This window comes from Sinocyclocheilus rhinocerous, unplaced genomic scaffold (genome assembly GCF_001515625.1).
Source record: "Sinocyclocheilus rhinocerous isolate Xijiao unplaced genomic scaffold, SAMN03320098_v1.1 scaffold285, whole genome shotgun sequence".
Taxonomy (NCBI): Eukaryota; Metazoa; Chordata; class Actinopteri; order Cypriniformes; family Cyprinidae; genus Sinocyclocheilus; species Sinocyclocheilus rhinocerous.
In genome coordinates this window covers 766,858-788,482 of record NW_015630288.1, presented here as the reverse complement: position 1 = coordinate 788,482, position 21,625 = coordinate 766,858, and the positions used below count along the sequence as shown (strand labels likewise).

Below are 21,625 nucleotides of genomic sequence, written 5' to 3'. Positions count from 1 at the left end.
AAGGGAAAAGAAAACTGTATACAAATGTATGCTTTATTCATTTTTACCCATTGAACAATGGACAAAAAAAAAAAGACCCTTGTATAAGTGTTGCAGAAATGAGTGATGCATTTGCCTTTTTTATAAAACGTATAGATTTTCTGTATGTAAAAAAAAAAAAAAAAAAGAGAGAGAGAGACGAGATGTGGTGCATGCACATATAAATGCACATTTATATAGAAAAATACTTATTTAGTATGACAGAAAAAAAATATGCAATGATGAAGTTTTCTTAAAACAAGAAAAAAATATGTCAGTTAAGAAAAATATTCTTGTTTTTCTTTTGAATTAAGTTTATTTTTCTTGATAGATGAATATATTTGTTCTTGATTTAAGCATGAACTCACTTAATTTTGATACATTTTACATTTTGAACAAGCCTTAATATCCTAAGTAATTGTGCTTATCTAGCAAATGTATCTTAATTTAAGAATGTTTAGATATTTGTACAAGACAAGAAGTTTCAAAATTCATTTAGAAAAAAATATGTCAGTTAAGAAAAATATTCTTGTTTTTCTTTTGAATTAAGTTTATTTTTCTTGATAGATGAATATATTTGTTCTTGATTTAAGCATGAACTCACTTAATTTTGATACATTTTACATTTTGAACAAGCCTTAATATCCTAAGTAATTGTGCTTATCTAGCAAATGTATCTTAATTTAAAAATGTTTAGATATTTGTACAAGACAAGAAGTTTCAAAATTCATTTGAAATTTGTTCACTTTCCCTTTAAACATGTAGCTTTCAGTGATTGATTGATTGATTGATTTGAGATTTAATCTACATTCTACTTACATCCACTAAGTGACATATAAAGACATCAAAAAGAATAAAAGATGAATTAAGATGATGATGTAAGTTATGAGCTTTGCAAGAAGTGGGAATCAGTGGGAATCAGCCGTTCTCTTTCCTTAATATCAGAGTTGTAATTGTATAATCACAGAAAAAGAAAAAAAAAAAACGGATCAATAAAGGCAGCACATACAGCTATACTGAAATTACCACTAGAACTATCTAATAATTCAGGTCCAATTATTTGATTATATTTTGATAAGTACTGTGCCATTGATCTGTTTTTGTTTCAGTGTTTTATTCTCTGATTTCAGAGTCAGTATTTATTACAGCGGGTACTGTTTAGAGTTTACCGCAGTCAGAATGGGCAGATTAAGGCACACTGCCATTGAATAATTCATAATGTTTTATTCAGTGGCCCTGTGTTTGGTTCTCTAAGTTTTGCTGTTGCCTTTCTAAATATTAAATGTCCAGCAGTTGTTTCCTTTCTATCAATTAGTGTATATTTCTTAAAGGAACAATTACTTGCTCTTAGGTCATCCAAGATGTAAATGAGTTTATTTCAGATTTTATTTTTATATCAGAACAGAGTTGGAGAAATTTAGCGTTCCATCACTTGCTCACCACCGGATCATTTCCAGTGAATGGGTGTCATTAGAATGAGAGATCAAACAGCTGATAAAAACATCACAAAAATCCACAAAGTAATCCACACGACTCCAGTCCATCAATTAATGTATTGTAAAGCCTAAAGCTGCGTGTTTGTAAGAAACAAGTCTTTAACTTCAAACGGTTGCTTCTGGTCAAAATATGAGTCCATAATAATAACACTTCCTCTGGTTAAAAAATACATTCCTTGTTGTCCTCTCACATCGAAATCCACCCACATATTTGTTTAGAGCTGTTTTGGACTGTTTTGGCTTGTAAACGGTGCTTTATCTATGCATATTTTACTCCTGATTCAGAGCAGACGACCTTTTCACTGATGCTACATTTCTCAACATCTGATGAAGAAACAAACTCATCTACCTTGGGTTGAGAAGGAGTACATTTTCAGCAAATTTAAATTGTGGGTTAACTATTCCTTAACATGTAAAGAAAGCAGAATAAAAGAAGCTAATAATTGTTGATTGTAGCACACACACATATATATACTTGAAGAAATATTTTTACAACAAAAAATTTGTTCATTCAGTTCAATAACATGCTCAGCTTGACTGAAATTGTTTTGTAATGCACGAACAGCAACATCATATATATTTGAAAAGTTTTATAAAACTTTAACGAATAAACCTTTACAAACGCATAATAATAATAATACTTTTTTGTCTTTAAGGAAAGCAATTAGGAATTTGAACCCAAAAATGTATAACATGTCATGTACTCAGTGACATGGAATTTACTGTAACTGAAGGTTTCCTCTAAAGATCATTTGGCTGACCTGACCGCTATGACCCATGTCATTCTTCTGTTCTGTCTGGACAAAGGAAAAAAAAGTGGTTTCACCACTGCAATGTGACAAAACAGACAAATATTTAACATTGGTTTGGCCCTGTTTAATGGTAGGTAGCAATTTTCTGCTGTCTGCGTGTTCGTTTACACCAAACAAACAGAGAACAAAAGCTCTTGTGGCATTCCACACCAGCTCTGTCTCCACGCTCCACACAGATGGTCTGCCATACAAAAGTGGACCACCTCAAAGAACTGAGGAAATAAACTCCCCAACAATTTCATGCAGAATAGCACAAATTCCTGGTCTTTGTGCTTCTCCATCCTCTTCTCGTCTGCATATTTTTTCCTCTTTTAGAGGAGTGTGTGCAAACTGAGTGCCAGTCATTTGTACAGTGATTAAGTCACACTTTACAGTGTGTTTTACATGATAATGTACTGCTGGGATTTTCTAATGAAGTACATGTGCTTAAGGGGTTAATGCAAATCTTTTTTTTTTTTTGTATGAAAATCTAAAGCAAATGCTTTACTTGAGTATTTCTTGACAAAGTAAATCTAATGTAGGTAGTTTATTTTGGTTTATTTTCAGTCCAACCAATATGAAGGTATCAGATCTGATTTTCAGTATTTTTTTCGAGGATCCTTAAAACAAATAAATATATCTTGAATAAGTTTATTTTGTGGCAACTTGCTCCCCCCCCCCACAAAAGTGGTTTTGCTTAAAACAAGGAAAAAATAATTTGTCAGACTTAATTCAAGATATATTATTTGAAAACAAGTCTTATTATTTGTGTTGGTATAATAACATTGTCAGATAACTTGTGTTTCACGTGGTAACTGGTCTCATTCAACTCAGAAATATTCTTATCATATCGCATTTTACATGATTACATGATTTATTCCTTTACAGAGCTGTAGTGTAAAATGCATATTAAATAAACAAACCACAAAGAAAACACAAATATTACAACAACGATAACAAGTGATGCAGTGTGACTTCGGCCACTTGTACTGTAAAAACTTTCAAATGAATGGAATGGTTTGAATTGTAGCCACTAGAGGGATACGCACACACACACACACACACACACCCCTTCCCAACTCTCGAAACACGGTCCAACACTTGGAGGAGCATGTGTGGAAATGCTCCTGCTGTCAGTGCGTTACCTGTGACTTAAGCGCAACACGAGAGGAGGATCGAAAGGAGAAAAACTCATGTAGGACTGAAACATGGGCTGGCCTGCTTCCATCACATTCTAACTCTTAAAAGACTGAAGGATCTCCAGCGGAGCTCACAGCATACATGAGGATCCGCGATGCTCTGGACACCTCCGAACCTCCTGCAGACCATCAATCACTTCAACTTCCAACGCCGAGACAACTTCAGCACAAACAGCATCTGAATGCGCTCCATCCTCAGATATGACAGCCCGTCATGTTTGGACGTGTTCTGCATTCATTAATCGTTCTTAAACATTGTTTTGCGAGTAGAGAAAGACAGAAATACAGTGAGTGTGAATGAAGCTCTTTATTCATTGATTACTGATCGAATCAATTAATTAAACCGCGATCTCGTCGGAAGACTCACTTTAGCCTCCAGAAGAAGTAAAAAGAAAAACTCCAGCGCACAGAACGGCTCGTAGGCTATAGTGAAATAAAGAGCTTCATGGATTTGTTTATCTGGAACATTCGTCTTTGACAAACGATTGTGAAAGACGGTGAAAATAAAATAAAAGAAACAACAATAACAAGTGGAAGGACTTTGTAGAGGAAGAGCGCGTCCGTGCGCATTTCTCTGGGACATTATCATACCCATCCGCATCCTCATCTTCATCATCCTCATCATTATCATCTCTCTTGTGTTGAATAAAATGAAAGTTTGGACTTGTTTCCAGTGTCTCGCCATCCTGCTCGTCCTGTGTGTGGGATCAGACTGCGGGACGGTCCTGAGAAAGACCCGATCCAAACGCGAGCTGGTGAAGATCAGAGAGGCCAAAGCGGTCTTCCCGGGGGCTTGTGCCACCCGGCTGCCTCGGGGCAAGCGCTCCCTGCCGGCGCTGGACCGCCGGCTCCCCCGCCAGCGCCGACGCTCCTCTCCGGCGGAGGATGCGAGCTCTTCTCGGGGAAAAGCCGTTTATTTTACGGGCAGAGGGGACCAGCTGAGACTGAAGCCCGGCGTGGACATACCAAAGGGCAATTTCACTCTCCAGATGTGGGTCAAAGCGGAGGGTGGGCAGCGTTCTCCTACCGTTATAGCTGGTAGGAACAGATCTATGCGTTTTACTTGAGTTTATGTGAGATGAATGTTGGTGGAAGAGTAATGCATGTGAGTGATGAGGCTTGACCAGGTGGCTTTAGTAGTGTTAGGATAGTGCATAACTTCCTCGTACCTCTTACAGTTCAATCAGTTCCAATGTCGAATGATTAAGTAATCGCGTACGTCAGCGCGGAGACTCCACACACACACACACACACACACACACACACACACACACACACACACTTCAGTCTTTTTCTGATATTAGCGTTTGGGCTGATGTGACAGGAAAATTATGACTTAATTGATCTAAATGTAGTCTATCCAAAAGCTTAGGTTTGCTGATTAAGCTTTGAGCTCAAGAGAGCGAGCGGGACAGGACTTTCCCCTCCTCCCGTCTTTGCGCGTCACCCGGTGTACACGTACGACCCTCGAATCCCCGAAAGACCCCAAATCCCCCCACCTCCATTCAGTTCGGAGGAAAACACAGGAGAAAAGTGAAGCTGTTCTGAGCTTTGCAGACGTCTGAACTGTGGCTACACACCTACCAAATCGCATCGCATTGCAATTCTCATTGCGTTATCCTCCAGTAGCCTACCTGCAGACACCAGAAAACACAAATCTGAGTTTGCAAACGCCACCGCAGTTCTGTAGAGGTTGTTTTTCAGTGAGTAAGCATTACAACATCGCTTTCGATTCCGCTTTCTGCCGACAGAGAGCGTAAAAGACACAACATGTCGGTCTTTTTTTAAAGTCATGGGCAGAAAAAAAAAATGCTGGCTGCGAGAAGTGTGTTTTTCTACGCAGTCACGCACGACTAGACAGACCGGAGTGAGAATTCACTACTGATGCGGCAGTGGGCATCACTGATTTACGCGTGGCATCTGATGTCAGTGCGCCCCCCTCCAGTAACCCACCACACTGAGATGACATCATCTCTTTCAGGCTTGCAGTGGGTTTGCACTGGACCGAATGCCTGACCAGCATTACGGAGATGAACAGTATAAAATCTCCCATACACGCACGCATTGGATCCATAAATGTATGCATGATAATGCTGTATATGGATATAATCAATATTTTATACAGTGGGGCCCAGAAATCTGATATCACATCCAATAATCCTTTTATGTATATGAGGAATTAAAGTTAAGGAAAAAGTTATGACATGATCACTGCAAGAAAACAAATCTGTATAAAGACAGATAATGTCCTTAGGAGAAAATATGCAATGCATAATCCAAACTATGGGTAAAACACCAGTACAAATCAATATGGAGAATTCCTTCATATTGACACAGTACAGTGTCCTCTATTTTTAGAGGACTTTTCTGAGAGTGTTGATTGAGATTCTGCACTAATTTCACTATTTTCACTAGACACTTATAAAATAAGCACATTTATGGCCTCAGCCATGTGAGATTCTATACGTACAGAAAGTCAGTTTCCTTGCTTCTGCCCAAGACTCACATCATGCAGGGATAACATGAACTGTAAGGTCTTGAACAAACTTGCGCTGAACAAAAGTGAGTGATTTCACTCAAAAATTCTGGCATTATTTTTTTCCCTTTTTTTTTTCTCTCCATACAACTGAATTCAATGGGCACCAATACTGCTAACTAAAGATTCCTTTAAAATATCAACCTTTTTAAAGGTATTTGAAGGATCTGTTTCAATGAATATCTGTTGTGTTAGGATATTAAAAAGAAGAGAAAAAAAACACAATAAAACAAGCAAAAGTGATTGAAGTGACTCTGGTTTATACGGACATGCTTAACCTTTTAAATCTAATTTATGCCTCTAAGAATGAAGACATAAATCAGTTGTTTTGAGAGAAGCCAGTGCTTATTTTCAGCAGTCACTGTTCTTGTTGTTTTTGCACGGCGTTAGCCTTAATGTCGAGACTTAATGTTGTTTTTGTGTTGTTTTGTTTTTTGAGCTATGTCATTTTTTTCATTCCATTATGCAGAAGATTTAAGAGCGAGGAATGAAGGAGTATTTTAAGACATTTGATGAAGGAAAAACAAAAAGCTTATCAACGTCCTAATGTAAGTAAATTCAGCACCCTGAACAGCGCTGAGTTTATGTCTGCAGTATGTAAGATAGATTTGGATGCGTGCTTTATAGACCATCAATATTATTTATGGTCATGACTTGGCAGCTGAAGAAGAAACCGAGATGGACATCATCATACGGCAAAATAGACATCTTGTTTAGACAGTTTTTTAGCTTTGGAAACAGTACAGGAAAACCACACTGTCTTGATTTCAACAAAACCTTATGTTGACTTTAATCAGATGATTAACACTGTCCATTTGGTATAAGAGTGCGTTCAACGCGTTAGATTGATGAGGGTGCAAGAAAAAAACTGCTTAGTTGACACTGATCTTCCATGATGATGAGATACAAATTGACTTACACAGCAGATCTGATCTGAGATACAGAATGCAAGTTTGACCGGTTAGGTGACATCAAAGGAAGGACATTTAGGTTTCATGATACTTAAAACATCATACTGTACTGTGTTACTGTGTAAAGTTGGGTAAAGTATTTTTTTCCCCTCCTAATTCCCCAACCTGAGAGAATGTATGCAAATTATCCTATAAATTTAAAGATGCAGCTACCAAACAGTCATTCAGCCTGTTCTGATTTGGTGTTCTAGTGATATTTTGTCACTGGTTGAACTGGCCCAAAAATAATATTTGCATTTGCATTACATTTTTACTAGAAACTGTCTAGTAAACTCCCAGCAACAGCCTACACAATTGTATTTAATTATTTATTTACAGCAAAATTTCTACATCAAAATACTGTAATTGTTAAAGAAAACAATTTGCTTCCAAAAAGGTTGTATTCTGGGAGATCAAGGCGTATTTGGACATTAAAAATCATGATTCCACTAACTATATCTAAAACATATCTTAAATCTACATTGTTAGTGGACATGCTGCTTACACACATTAGCCATAATTAATGTCCTGGGTCCTTCACTGCTTCCTCTTATCTCTCCCCTCCTATTATTAATTGTACAGTTATAATCAGTGTTGGGCAGTCATGCACGCAGCAGCCGCTTGCTTTAGTTTAAAATAACAGTGTTCTGTGGATGTTGATGCTCTAATAACAAATACTTATCGGGAGTGTGTATGCTGGGATTTCATGAATTTCATGGAGAAAAAGGTAACGTAACTTGTAATGTAACTAATTACGGTTACACTTTATTTCGATAGTCCACTTAGGAGTAATCAGTAATTTAATTACATTTTCAGAGTAACTTGCCCAACACTGGTTATAATACAGTTTTGTCTATGAAGCAATATATTTTCACTGATATTGCCAGATAAAATATAGCCAGATTTTAAATATTGCCTTTTCAACAATAGCAGTACCGTTTACTGTAAAATGCCAGGACTGTTGATGGTGGAATGCCCCTAAGCCCTTGTGCTTGTATAGAGGACCTACAATAATGTACAGTATTTGAAAAATAATGTGTTTTTTGAACATTAAAGCATGTCAACATATTCTATTACACCAAATACACCAAATAATGATCTTTTAAAAAAAGCATCAAATGACCCCTTTAATATTTGTGGTGAGCTGAATGTTATTTTTTGAGAACTTAAGAACTTAACCAACAATTTATTCAGAATACAAAACCAAGAATTGTGACAAAACAAAATACACTTAGATAAAAAGTGAAGTCTGGACATTACAAAAAGTAGGTAAAAGTGACAAAAGAACAAAGTATAATACAATAAAAATAAAATTAATAAAATGAGTAATCATAAATGAATGAAGTGTTCTAGCATACCACTCCTAATATTTGATAAATAAATAAATAAATAAATAAGACTTCTTGTTGGGTGCATGCATGTAGGCTACCTTGGGTGCTTTGTTTAGTGGCACCTATATACAGGTTCATGTCATTTCCATACATCCTATCCCTTCCTCCCCTACTCTGTTATTTTCAGAAATGTTGAAGTATTGAAGTACAGTTGACTTTCCCTCCTGACACATTTGTTCTAATTTTTTAACACAGGTCTCTTCGACAAATGCTTCTATGCCTCCAGTGATCGTGGATGGCTGTTGGGAATTAAAGCTGTGAGTGAACAGGGAAACCGTGACCCACGTTTCTTCTTCTCCCTTAAAACGGATCGAGCACACAAAGTTACCTCCATTCATTCGAATGCCCGCTACTTGCCCAACCACTGGGCCCATGTAGCTGTGACTTACAATGGCCTCTATATGAAGTTATATGTCAATGGTGCTCAGACAGCTGTTAGCAGGGAACAGTCAGGCGATGTCTTCAGCCCCCTTACTAAAAAGTGTAAGGTAAGTTTAATTATTTAGCATTTCAGAGTTTAACTTTCGACACAATATTTTGTTGAATCATACACATTTATTATTATTATTATTATTATTATTATTATTAGTAGTAGTAGTAGTTAAAGGTGAAGTGTGTAATTTCTGTGCTTCTAGGTCAGGGTTGGCCAAACTCTGTCCTGCAAAGTTTAGCTCCAACTTACCTCAGCACACCTACCTGGAAGGTTTTAGTGTGCCAAGTAAGACGTTTATTAGCTGGTTCAGTTGTTTCAATTGGGGTTGGAGCTAAACACCTCAGGACAGTGGCCCTCCAGGAGCAGGATTGGACACCTCTGCTCTAGGTGAACTAAAAAGACAAATTTCTTGCATGTTTTGCAACAATTTCAAAGTGAAAAAAGTCTAGTGAGGGGCATTAAAAGTGCATTCAGCAAATAAAACAAAACAAATAAACGTGAAAGTGACAACATTTTATAAAGCTGGTTGTTGCACATATCACCGCTGTTAGGAAATTAAATGTTTTTTTTTGAGTGCTGCTAAAAAATGTTAATGCTCTATCACATTCATAAAAATTGAACCACCAACACTAAACCTAATCTATAGTGTTATCAAAAGCAAAAATGAGATAAAAATGCATTTACAGAAGTAGCCATGCCATTTTATCTTACTTCTACAAGTCTTTGACTCCTTTTTATTGTGACTCGTGTTTTACGGGACACATACACCGAGCACGCCGCATCGCATTAGTTGAACCAATGATGCTATGTTGAGCTGGTTGGGAGATTCAAACTAATTTTATTGATAGGACTACAGTGCAACCTACCAAATCAATATATCAAGGGTTAACTTACAGAGCTATCTACATTTAGTACGGGAAAGTATCTTATCAGAAAAAGTTACACTCTTCACCTTTAAAAAGGTTCCAGTTCTTACATAATGCACGCACTGTATGCAAATAAAAACAGATAAATGTAATGATTCGGTCTGATTTAAAACTCAAGGTGCTGATGGTGGGTGGAAATGCCTTGAATCATAACTACAGAGGCTCCGTGGAGAGTGTTGGTTTGTGGCGACAGGCTCTCTCTCAGAGGCATATCATGAGGGACCTGCATGGACACGAGGACCCTGAGGACCTGGTTGACCTGGTGATCCGTGAGACATTTGAACACCCAGCACGCAAATGGCTGGCTGTGAAGGATGGCAGCTTCCCAATACCAGATGAGGGTCCTCGTGCAGGGTTGAGGTCTTTGGACATTACCCTGGAGCCTCCAGCTTGCGGACAGACGGTGTGTGATAACACAGAAGTGGCGCGCAACTACAATCAATTCTGGAGCTTCCGCCGCCCCAAAACAGTACGGTATCGTGTTGTGAATGTGTTTGACGACTCTCAGTGCAAACCCACAGTCACAGATCAACAGATTCACCTGCAACATCAGCATCTGAATGAAGCCTTTAACATGTACAACATCACTTGGGAGTTGATTGTGCACAATGTGAGCAATTCCTCTTTGTATAACCGTCTGGTACTTGCCAACTGTGATATTAGCAAGGTGGGTGATGAGGACTGTGACCCTGAATGCAACCACACTCTGACTGGCTTTGATGCTGGTTACTGCAAGCCCAGGACACGATGTCCTGAACATAAACAAGGGAATGGCGTCTGCGATCCAGAGTGCAACTGTGAGAACTATGGTTACGATAATGGAGATTGCTGCAACCCTAGCATCACCGATGTGACCAAGACTTGCTTCAATCCAGCTTCTCATTTAAGGTAAGAGTTTAAGATCAAGCAGTCTAAATACCCGATGGTACCCAGACTGCATGCATGAATATTTCTGTCAAAAATATTTCATGTGTTGGGGACAACAATGAAGAGCATAGAGTCAGGAGCTGAGACCTTTCTGTGTGGCATTTGCACCCTGTGTTTTTGTGGATTTGCTTTTGCTGCTCCATTTTCCCCCACAATCCAAAGACACGCAGCATAAGTGAACTGACGACACTAAATTGTCCGTAGGTGTGAGTATGTATATGTGTTAGCCCTTTAATGGATTGGCCATCTACAGCCTAAGAATACACTGGACAAGTGGTTTAGAAAATGACTGGATAAAATATTAAAAAGGGAAATAAAGTGTCCATGGTTAAAGGAGGTATTGTGTCCTTGTGTTCCAAAGAAGTTGGGGTGGGCAATATGACCAAAATCTTAAACCCCATCAGTTATATGTGCCATTTAACCATGGCAGTGATATACATTACCAAATAGTAGTTAGGTTTGTCACTATACCGAATTAATCGCATCCAAAATAAAAGTTTTTGTTTACATATTATATGTGTGTGTATTGTGTATATTTATTATGTATTTATATAAATACACACACATTCATGTATATATTTAAGAAAAAAATGTTATGTGTATACATTTAAAATATTTATATGTGATATCAATTATATTAATATAAATATATACATGGAAATATTTTCAAAATATATACTGATTGTGTGTGTATTTATATATACATAATAAATATACACAGCACACACACATATATTATGTAAACAAAAACTTTTTTTGGATGCGATTAATCACGATTAGTCATTTGACAGCACTAATTTATGAGGTGCCAAACAGGAAATAATTATATAAAAATCTGAATATATAGATGTAAATCTGAATATATAAATGTAAATTGTGAATATATAGTTATAAGTCTGAATATATTTTTATGTTTGAATATATAGAAGTAAATCTGAATATATAGTTATAAGCCTGAATATATAGAAGTAAATCTGAATATATAGTTATAAGCCTGAATATATAAATGTAAATTGTGAATATATAGAAGTAAATCTGAATATATAGTTATGAGTCTGAATATATAAATCTGAATATATAGTTATAATCCTGAATATATAGAAGTAAATCTGATTATATAGTTAAAAGCCTGAATATATAAATGTAAATTGTGAATATATAGAAGTAAATCTGAATATATAGTTATAAGTCTGAATATATAGAAGTAAATCTGAATATATAGTTATAAGCCTGAATATATAAATGTGAATCTGAATATATAGTTATAAGCCTGAATATATGTAAATCTGAATATATAGTTATAAGTCTGAATATATAAATGTAAATTGTGAATATATAGAAGTAAATCTGAATATATAGTTATAAGTCTGAATATATAGAAGTAAATCTGAATATATAGTTATAAGCCTGAATATATAAATGTGAATCTGAATATATAGTTATAAGCCTGAATATATAGAAGTAAATCTGAATATATAGTTATGATTCTGAATATATAAATGTAAACCTGCATATATAGTTATAAGACTGAATATATAGAAGTAAATCTGAATATATAGTTATAATTCTGAATATATAAATGTAAATCTGAATATATAGTTATAAGCCTGAATATATAAATGTAAATTGTGAATATATAGAAGTCAATCTGAATATATAGTTATAAGTCTGAATATATAGAAGTAAATCTGCATATATAGTAATAAGCCTGAATATATAAATGTGAATCTGAATATATAGTTATAAGCCTGAATATATAAATGAAGAGTTCAGATGCAAAACCCTCTAAAAGCCATCTGAAATGTTCCTCTCAATTGAGCATTTTTATCAAGCTCCTATGTTTATGTTCAGTTATTTCTCTTTAATGAAAATGAGATCAACCTATTCATTCCCATTAAAGTGAAATTACTGAACCTAAACACAGCAGCCAGATTAAAAAAAGCTAATTTTAGAAGAAAATTTCAGATGGCTTTTAGAGGATTTTGCATCTGAACTCTTCAAATGTAAATCGTACTATATAGTTATAAGCCTGAATATATAGAAGTAAATCTGAATAATATAGTTATAAGCCTGAATATATAAATGTAAATTGTGAATATATAGAAGTACATCTGAATATATAGTTATAAGTCTGAATATATATAAGTAAATCTGAATATATAGTTATAATTCTGAATATATAAATGTAAATTTTGAATATAAAGATATACATTTGAATATATAAGCTGTTTAAGCTGCGTGCGCTGTTGCTGAGGAGCTGAATGAACACCGGTAAACTGAAGCGCTTTGTTAGTGGGTTAATTACCCAGTCAACAATTTGATCTCACAATGATGTCACCATCTGAAAACACTTATGATTTTAAATGCTGACTGTAAACACCAACTGAACGCAAATGGCTCTGACACATTTGGGTGTGATCAGTTTTAAGTATCAAATTACATTAATTAACCAGCCTTACAGTTGTGTAGTGTGTGTTCCTGGCTTAACTAATTAACTAATTAACTTAACTAATCTCAGCTGGCAAGATGGCTGGTTCACATGTACCTGGCTAACACATGTACCTGACTAATTTGCTAACATGGGGCCAGGCCACAGTGCATATTGGTATTATAATATCATATTAGCATATGTGAATAGCAATTAAAGAAACCTTGAACTCACAATGAGCTCACATACTACTCACACCGTGAGGATCACAGTATGAGGATCGTGTGATGTCACTGTGATCATCGCATGATCTCACGTGTTGACTGGGTATGCTATATGAGAATCAGATATTTACACAACATAAACATAATATTATAACTTATATCTGCGTAAAAAGACGCAAATGCACAAGTGATCTTGAACTAAGTTAAGCGCTAGTCAGATGTGTAACTTGATGCGCTTTGAACAATGCGCTGAAACACGGCAAATAAACCCAAATAATTCACAACTTTTATTACGGTAATATTCTCTTTATAATGTTATGGATATGACATTCCCAGTTATAGCCTACTAGTTATTAATGTTGTGCACTGCTGTTCACGCTGAGTGCGCTGAAGCTGGAGAGCTGAATGAACACCGGTAAACTGAAACGCTTTGCTGGCAGTTTATTTAACTCAAGGAAACGCATAATATATTAGATTAATCAGACATTTATACAATATAAACATAATATTAAAACTTGTATATGTACAAAAAGACGCAAATGCACAAGTGAACTCGAAGTAAGTTACTTGCTAACCAGAATGTGTACCTTCTGTTGTGGATGCGCTCTTACTGCAAAAACGCACTGAAACACGACAAATTAAACCCTTTTGACAAACACATAGATGTTCCACTGACTCCTCTTGTGGCAAACATAGAAATCATGATTATAACTTGTTTCATGATTATAGAAATCATGATTATAACTACTCCTACTTCTCGCTGTATTTTATAAAGATGACGTCCTGTGTTTCCCGTATCCCATTTTTGTTGCCACTCCTTAACGATATATGCTTTAATTATTGCTTTTGCTTCAAATTTGATGTTCGATTTCTGAACAAATTGTTCTTGGAGAGCTGAATGAACACCGGTAAACTGAAACGCTTTGCTGGCAGTTTATTTAACTCAAGGAAACGCATAATATATTAGATTAATCAGACATTTATACAATATAAACATAATATTAAAACTTGTATATGTACAAAAAGACGCAAATGCACAAGTGAACTCGAAGTAAGTTACTTGCTAACCAGAAAGTGTACCTTCTGTTGTGGATGCGCTCTTACTGCAAAAACGCACTGAAACACGACAAATTAAACCAAATAATTCACAACGTTTTATTATAATAGTGTTCTCATTATAATGTTATTTATGCGCTGCTGTTGGAGCAATGTGTGCTGAGCTAAAGATGATCACCAGTAAACTGAAACGCACTATTAGCTTAACCAAACGCATTCTATATGTGCTCAATCAGACCTATATGCATAAAATAAACACAATATTACAATGTACAATTGCACAACAGGCTGCAAATGCACAAGCAAACTTAATTGTGCTGGTCATGAAGGTGCAGCTCCATTGTGAATGTACTCTTCCCGAAACAACGAGCTTAAACACGGGCGCACAAAGATTCCATAACAATATTTAACAGTAATGTTCTCATTATATTATGACAGACGTGCCCTGCACATGTTGCACTTCACTTTTCCTTTTCGAAGTGATTCCAATAATATTTTAAGCAATTAAAAACCATCATGGCCACCAGTGCGTGTCTGAAGTGTCTCTGCAGGAAATAATTCACAATCTTTTACTCTTACTCAAGTAGTTTTTTTGGACAAGTACTTTTACTCTACTCACACTAAATTTTTTGGAAGGTAATGGTACTTTTACTTGAGTATATTTTTGCAGTACTCTTTCCACCACTGATTGTGAGTAACTTTACCCTCATACACAGAGGGCACTTAAAGCAGTATATACTACATAGCAAATCTCAATTGTTTATTTCATTGCTGTTGCCCAGCTCTAAAAGGCCAAATGTGGAAAATTAGTATACAAAGTAGTATACAAATAAAAGTGACTTAAAGGGGTCATATGATGTTGTTGAAAAGAACATTATTTTGTGTATTTGGTTTCACAATGAAACACAGCGTTACACACGGCGGGCTAGAGTGAGCGGAGGCCGGAGGTTTAGAGTGAGCAGAGGCCGGTGGCTAGAGTGAGCGGAGGCCGGCTTGAGTGAGCAGCGGCGGGCAGGCTTGCGGCAACCACATGTGACGACCCCGGGCTGGACTCCGCTTCGTCCACGGTGACTCTTAACTTTTATAAAGAATATCTCTTTGGAGTTGAGACTTTAGTCTTTGCAACTTTACAGATCTTCTTTATGCACCAAGAGCTTGTAACACTCCAAAGAGAAAGGAAAAATTGAAATCGCATCATATAACCCCTTAAACTTTAGCTTTGGTCCAGTTAGACCGGTGGCCTACACAAGCTCCACTCCTAGTCTGGGTGTGAGGAGCATTGACTGTCATTGACTTGGCTTCACATTCATCAGTCAACAGAAAATAGTCATGTAAAAGTAATCATTCACATGTGGGAAATATTTGCTAGTTTTCTGCATTCTTATCTTTAGTACATTACATAAACATTTTTCAACCATTAGCAGTTTACTTAGTGTCCACTCCGGCTCCAGGATGGCCACTTTCTTACTGTCACAATCATTTCAGGAATGCCCGAAGAAGACAAAGATAAATTACAAAACACAGAGTTTAATAAAGATTCACACAGAAATCCACAACAGGTACAGAAACAATGCAGTTTCCAAAGACAAAACTTGACAATGAACACAGGAAAAGGATGAACTTAAATACACTGACAAATGAGGCAAATGAATGATACACAGCTGAACAGAATGAACTAATGTCATTAGTAACCCTGACAAAACAAAGAGAAGTGAAAAAAAGAGCAAAACAACCATTAAACTAATGAAAGCAAGCTAAAAGTCATGAAACAGAAACTAACATATTGATGACATTACGCCCCCCTGGGAATGATGTGTCCTTGCGCTGCAGAAGATCCAACTGAGGAGGGAGGGTGGGGGCTCTGGAGGAGGGTGTGGAGCAGGAAAAAGGCCGGTACTGTGAGAAGGAGATGACATAAGGAACCAGGGTGGAGATGATGAAGTGAGGAGCCAGGGCGGAGCCAGAAGCGGGAGGAGAAGCCAGGTGTGGACTCAGAGCAGAGCAAGGATTACAGCCCACAACAGAGTCGATGGAGGGAGGAGCCATGGTGGAGGTAAAGCTAACAACACCGAGGGGCTGACTGATGGAGACAAAGCCGCTTGAGGAGCCCAGGGCGGAGACGGAGAACAGAAGAGCCAGGGTGACACCGTGGGTTTGAAGGGCCAAGGCAGAGTCGACAGCTCATGCGACTGAGGCTAGGACACGGAAGACTGTGGTAAAGCCAGAGCGACTGAGGACCAAGGAAGAGCCGGAGTGAAGGAGGAGCTAGATGGAGCCAGAGAGATGGAGGGACGAGGCGAAGCCAGAGGAGTGGAATCATGTAGCAATGGAGGGTCAACGACTGACCAAGGGGGAGCCAAAGGGACGAGGGAGCCCGGTGGAGCCAGTGGTATGACGAGCCACAATGGAGACGAGGGAGCTAGGAGCCAAGGCAGAGCCAATGAGTCGAAGGGCTGAGGTGGAATCCAGGACTTGCAGGCTGGAGGCGGAGACAAGGTGGAGCTGGAGACTGAAAGACCGGAGGTGAGACAAAGCACCAGGATGGCGCTGACTGAGGGTGAGCTGAGGGGTTTGCAGGAACCAGCAGAGACGGCTGAAGAACTGGCAGATATGTGAAGAGAATACAGGAGAGGGATGCTGGGAATGAACACAAGAGGTTCAGGAGATTCAGGACTGGAAAGAACCAATGCGATGACAGATGATTCAGGGCTGGACGGAAGTAGCAGGATGACGATTGGCCGGGCTCTTAGTTGGGTGTGTGGCTGGAGACGTCGTCCACTGGAATGACGGCAAAAGGCAATCCACAGTTCAACAGCACCTACTCCACAAATGTGGCGAAGCTCCACCAAGGACCTTTCCCGGACAGCTTGGCCTTAGTCGAGGTGTTGAGTCTGACATAGTAGAAAGTACAGAGGCAGCTGTCCAGGTAGTGAGTCTGGTATGCCAGGTTTAAAAATTTCCTTGTGTGGTCCTTGAGGGAGCGATCCTCTTGCTCCAGGCAGAGGAGCTTGACAGTGGGGATATCCATTTAGGGGAGAAAAAAGCCGCAAATTAACTATTTTGGTCCGGTCTTCTGTCACAATCTTTGCAGGAATGCCTGAAGAAGACAAAGATAAATGACCAAACACAGAGTTTAATAAAGATCCAGAAATCCACAGCAGATTAGCTGGTTCAGGTGTTTAATTATGGCTAGAGCTAAACTCTGGATGGTGGTCCCAGAGGAGGAGGATTGGAAAATCCTGGAATACTGCGAAATGGGCAAACATTGTGTCCTGAGTAGCATTTTGATTTCAGATTCATAACCACTGCTTCCTCTTGGTATGGATTTATGTAGCAGTAAAGTGTAGCCCCCAGAGAAGCAGGGTTGTCTACTCCTGCTTCAGGCCAGTGCTTCTCAAACCTGTCTTGGAGACCCCCACCACTACACATTTTGGATGTCACCCTTATCTGCCACACCCAATTAAAGTCTTGCAGTCTCCAATAATGAGCTGATGAGTTGAATCAGGTGTACTAGTTGAGTGAGACATCCAAAATGTGCAGTGGCTGGAGGTCTCCAGGACAGATTTAAGAAGGACTGCTATAGGTAATCTGTAAAGGCAACTGTGGATTATTACTGAGCCTCTCACAACTCTTCAGTTATTGCAGTGGGATCTTCTCTTCTGGCTATTCATAAGCACTTCAAGAAAAATGTTTTTATCTAGGATCCCTCTAGGGCAACTGTTACCACCTGCTGTGTGGCGCTTTGCTCAAAGTTTTAAACGCCAGTATTTTTTTGCCAAAAGATGAAAAGAGTAAAAGGAAATTGGATTTCTAAGTCTGAATACCTGAGGCCACTGGATAGAAAGCACAACATGTTTACAATTCCACCAATGAATAAGGTCTGGTTTAACTTTTGGACAATATGAAAGGTAGCTATGTTAATTTGTTTCACAAAAATAGGTATAGCCCCAAGGACACACGTACTGTAGTAATCCCAAATTATGAGATTGGTTTTATGAGGGATTTATTGCCTTAAGAAGTAGTTTTTTTGGTGGCTTTTGTTTTAGTTGGATGGACTGCAAAGTAAAAGCCAACATTTCAAGGAAGCTTACTTGATTCTTGTTTAGACTGGTCACCAAGTAACAATTTTGTTTTCAAAATGTATTCATAAACGTTTGTTTACAGAAGTGCACGAAGGTTCATGAGAAAAGTTTAAACATTTCCATGTCGAGAGAAAAGAGTGAATGAATTGATAAGTGAAAACAACCTTGTTACGTCTTTGTTTTGATCTGTGTGATTCATCCCAGTATTCCAGTATTGTCCTTGAATTTCTTCTGCATGCCTTAATTGAGCTTCTCTTTCAAAGGAAAGCAATGTTTTCTATTAGCCATTTTGAACGCTTTCCAGGCCACATAATCACATCCAATAGTATTCTTAAAGCTCTTCAAATGACTCTGTGTGCGGGCTATGTGGTGACATCAGTCATGAAAAACATGCAGGTGGTTTTTCCCAAATATTATCCCATCGCAATCATCAAGAGACTGTTTATCACTGGATATCCAATCCAGTAACAGAAATCAGCAGTTGGCCAAACCTGAGATTTCAATGGAAATATTTCAACTGATGGATGAAAGATGGTTTAGAAAGATTAGAGTGAGAACAGAAGAAGAATTTTCAGATAAGCACCCCAAGTGGTTGTTTATTTTGTTTTGATTATGGGATGTCTAGGGAGACACACTGATGGCTGCACTGCAAACATTCATCAACATTCCTTCTTAATTGTGGAATTTTGGATGAACACTGTGCTACATGCGTGGCACAGCAATGGCTGTGTGGTCGGACGTTTATTTTTGTAGACCCGGTGCCTGTTACCACTTTGCATGTTTGGAAATCTAGCTAACAGGAGATCGAGTTGGAGTCTCTGAAAAATGTGAATGATATCAACTTATGTTGTCTTACATGTTTTAGGCACGTGTTGTAAGTTATTTCTCCATACTTTTTAAAGAATGTATACAGTGCCACATTGATTTTACAAGCAAACAGCCCATTTGTAAGGAGAGATTTGTGTTTTTACATTCATAAGATCACTGATCAGATTTGATGGCGTATACATTGGACACAGTTGTGGTTAACCCATAAGCCAAAAGTTAAATGCTTATGTGAATCCACACCATGTACACATGCTTGTTTACATTAATTCATGCCTTGCTTTGGATGCCTGCCCATTTTTTGGCATGTTGTTGATGTGCAATAACAAAAAAATGTCTGTCATGGCTTTGGTCCAGAGATTAGTCACAGGTGAAAGTCCATACTATATTATCATCTGCTTCTGTTGCGACGTCCATGCTTTTCCCATGGCTATTGTGTGTGTTGCGTTAATTGATGAATTGGGTTTCCTGAGCTGTCACATGGGTCACCTCAAGGAGGTCCTTCATCAGGTGCTTTACAGTTGTGTGAACTCTAAGTGCCAATGGAGGCCATAAACATAACGGACGTTAATGGTTTTGCCCTAATGGAGTGTGCTGGTGTAAAACGGGCTCTTAGCACGTGGAGTTGAAGGAGCTACACACTCATAAAAGCACCTGTCTTTGGAAAGACACTTACATTTGCACACCTGCTTTGGTCTCCTAGCTTGCTGTTAAAAAACGTTAATGTGGACCAGATTGGGGAAAGAGAGAACATGATTGTAATGGATTCTTGAGAGTGATGTTAACAGTTGCTGGACAGCTTCTCTGTTGGCACAGTAGAGAGAGTGCAAATGAAAGATCAAAACTCAATACTGACTGCTCTTGCATGCACATAATTTGCAATGTAGTGATAATTATGGTGATAATTTCAACTTTTAAGGTGAAGGGTCAAGAGCCAAGATTTTCTTTATCTAAAACAGGACTTTAAGTCTTGAGTATCATTAAGGATCTCAAGTCAGTGTCTCTACAGTAGTCAAAGCGCAGAATTGCACAAACAGGAATCGTTATTGTGGTAATCACTCTCATAGCGACCACTCGTCAGTATGCTACATACATAAGAACAGGCAGACACTGACATTCATCTCTTTAACGTAGCAGCTCATATCATTTCAAAGGAGTAGCTATCCTGTTTTATCCTCTGTAGGACAAGTTTTCCAGCAACTTTGCACTGGGGGGAATTTAGATTCATTGGTGTGTCATAATGAGTTTCAAATAAGACTGACAAATAAATGAGGCCCACCAATGCTGGACTCTGTAACCTTGTTGGCAGCACTCCATCATGTAACATGATGGTTGAGCTTCAGGTGACATGAGTTATCAGATAACTTATTATGCAAGTACATATTTACTCTCCACAGAATATATGAAAACAATGTACAGTAACTGAAAACACATAAGTATTTGTTCCGTTTACATTATAGACACTGTGCTCATTTTCACCATGTGTCTCCATCTCTTGCTCCAGGGCCTATCTGGATGTGAAAGAGGTAAAAGAGATCCTCAAGCTGGACGGTTCCACGCATCTCAATATCTTCTTCGCCAATTCCTCAGATGAAGACCTTGCTGGAGTCGCTACCTGGCCATGGGACAAGGAGGCACTCACACATCTAGGTATAGAAAATACTGGATAAATGCAGTCCAGGCCAAGAGTCTGAATTGAGTTCTTGCAGTCATATAAGTCTTACTCTGTCACACTGTACCTTACTCTCAGGGGCGGACTTACCCATTAGGCAAAGGTAGGCGACCGCCTTGGGCCCCCAAAAGCCAAGGGCCCCCTAAAATGCTTTTCATATAGGATATGCACATTAAGTAAATGTAAGGCCATGAAAACTCTTAAATGATACAGAAAGTCTTAATTATAAGAGGTCTTAAATTTGGGGACGGAAAGACAAGAATTGCTTTATAGATTAATTTGATGATTAAACTTCAAAAGGCTGTGATTTCACTGAATAGATACAACGTCCTTTTAAGACAAGTCATGTCACTACTTTTTAATTAAAGTAGTAATTTAAAGCTTTCTATATATTTTTTATCATGTCTGTGAGGCAATTCGCTGAGTTTAGGTTCATCATTGTGAAGCGCTCCTGTTAAAGCCCGAGATGGCAGAAAGCGTTTGTTTTCTTTATTTTATAAAAGCACAACGTTTTGTTGATATTGTGAGTGCACACAAATAAAAAAATTGTGAGTGCTTCCTCTGCTCAAACGATTAGATATGCGTCTAACAGCGCACATTTAGCTTGGTTAAATATTTAAACATTGTGATATGCTTGAACTGTTTTATATATAGATTTTATTTTAGGCAAG

At 37.9% G+C, this 21,625-nt stretch overlaps 1 protein-coding gene across 1 annotated transcript in view; it reads left to right on the top strand.

Moving 5' to 3' along the window:
- The first annotated feature begins 3,406 nt into the window (after nt 1-3,406).
- The window catches only part of LOC107739977 (pappalysin-1-like), a 154,651-nt gene continuing 136,432 nt past the window's right edge, over nt 3,407-21,625 (top strand). The window contains exons 1-4 of the mRNA XM_016552243.1: nt 3,407-4,542; nt 8,577-8,869; nt 9,859-10,628; nt 20,787-20,932. Of these exons, the coding sequence (XP_016407729.1) occupies nt 4,155-4,542; nt 8,577-8,869; nt 9,859-10,628; nt 20,787-20,932 (1,597 nt within the window). The 5' untranslated portion in view covers nt 3,407-4,154. The remainder of the gene's footprint in view (nt 4,543-8,576; nt 8,870-9,858; nt 10,629-20,786; nt 20,933-21,625) is intronic.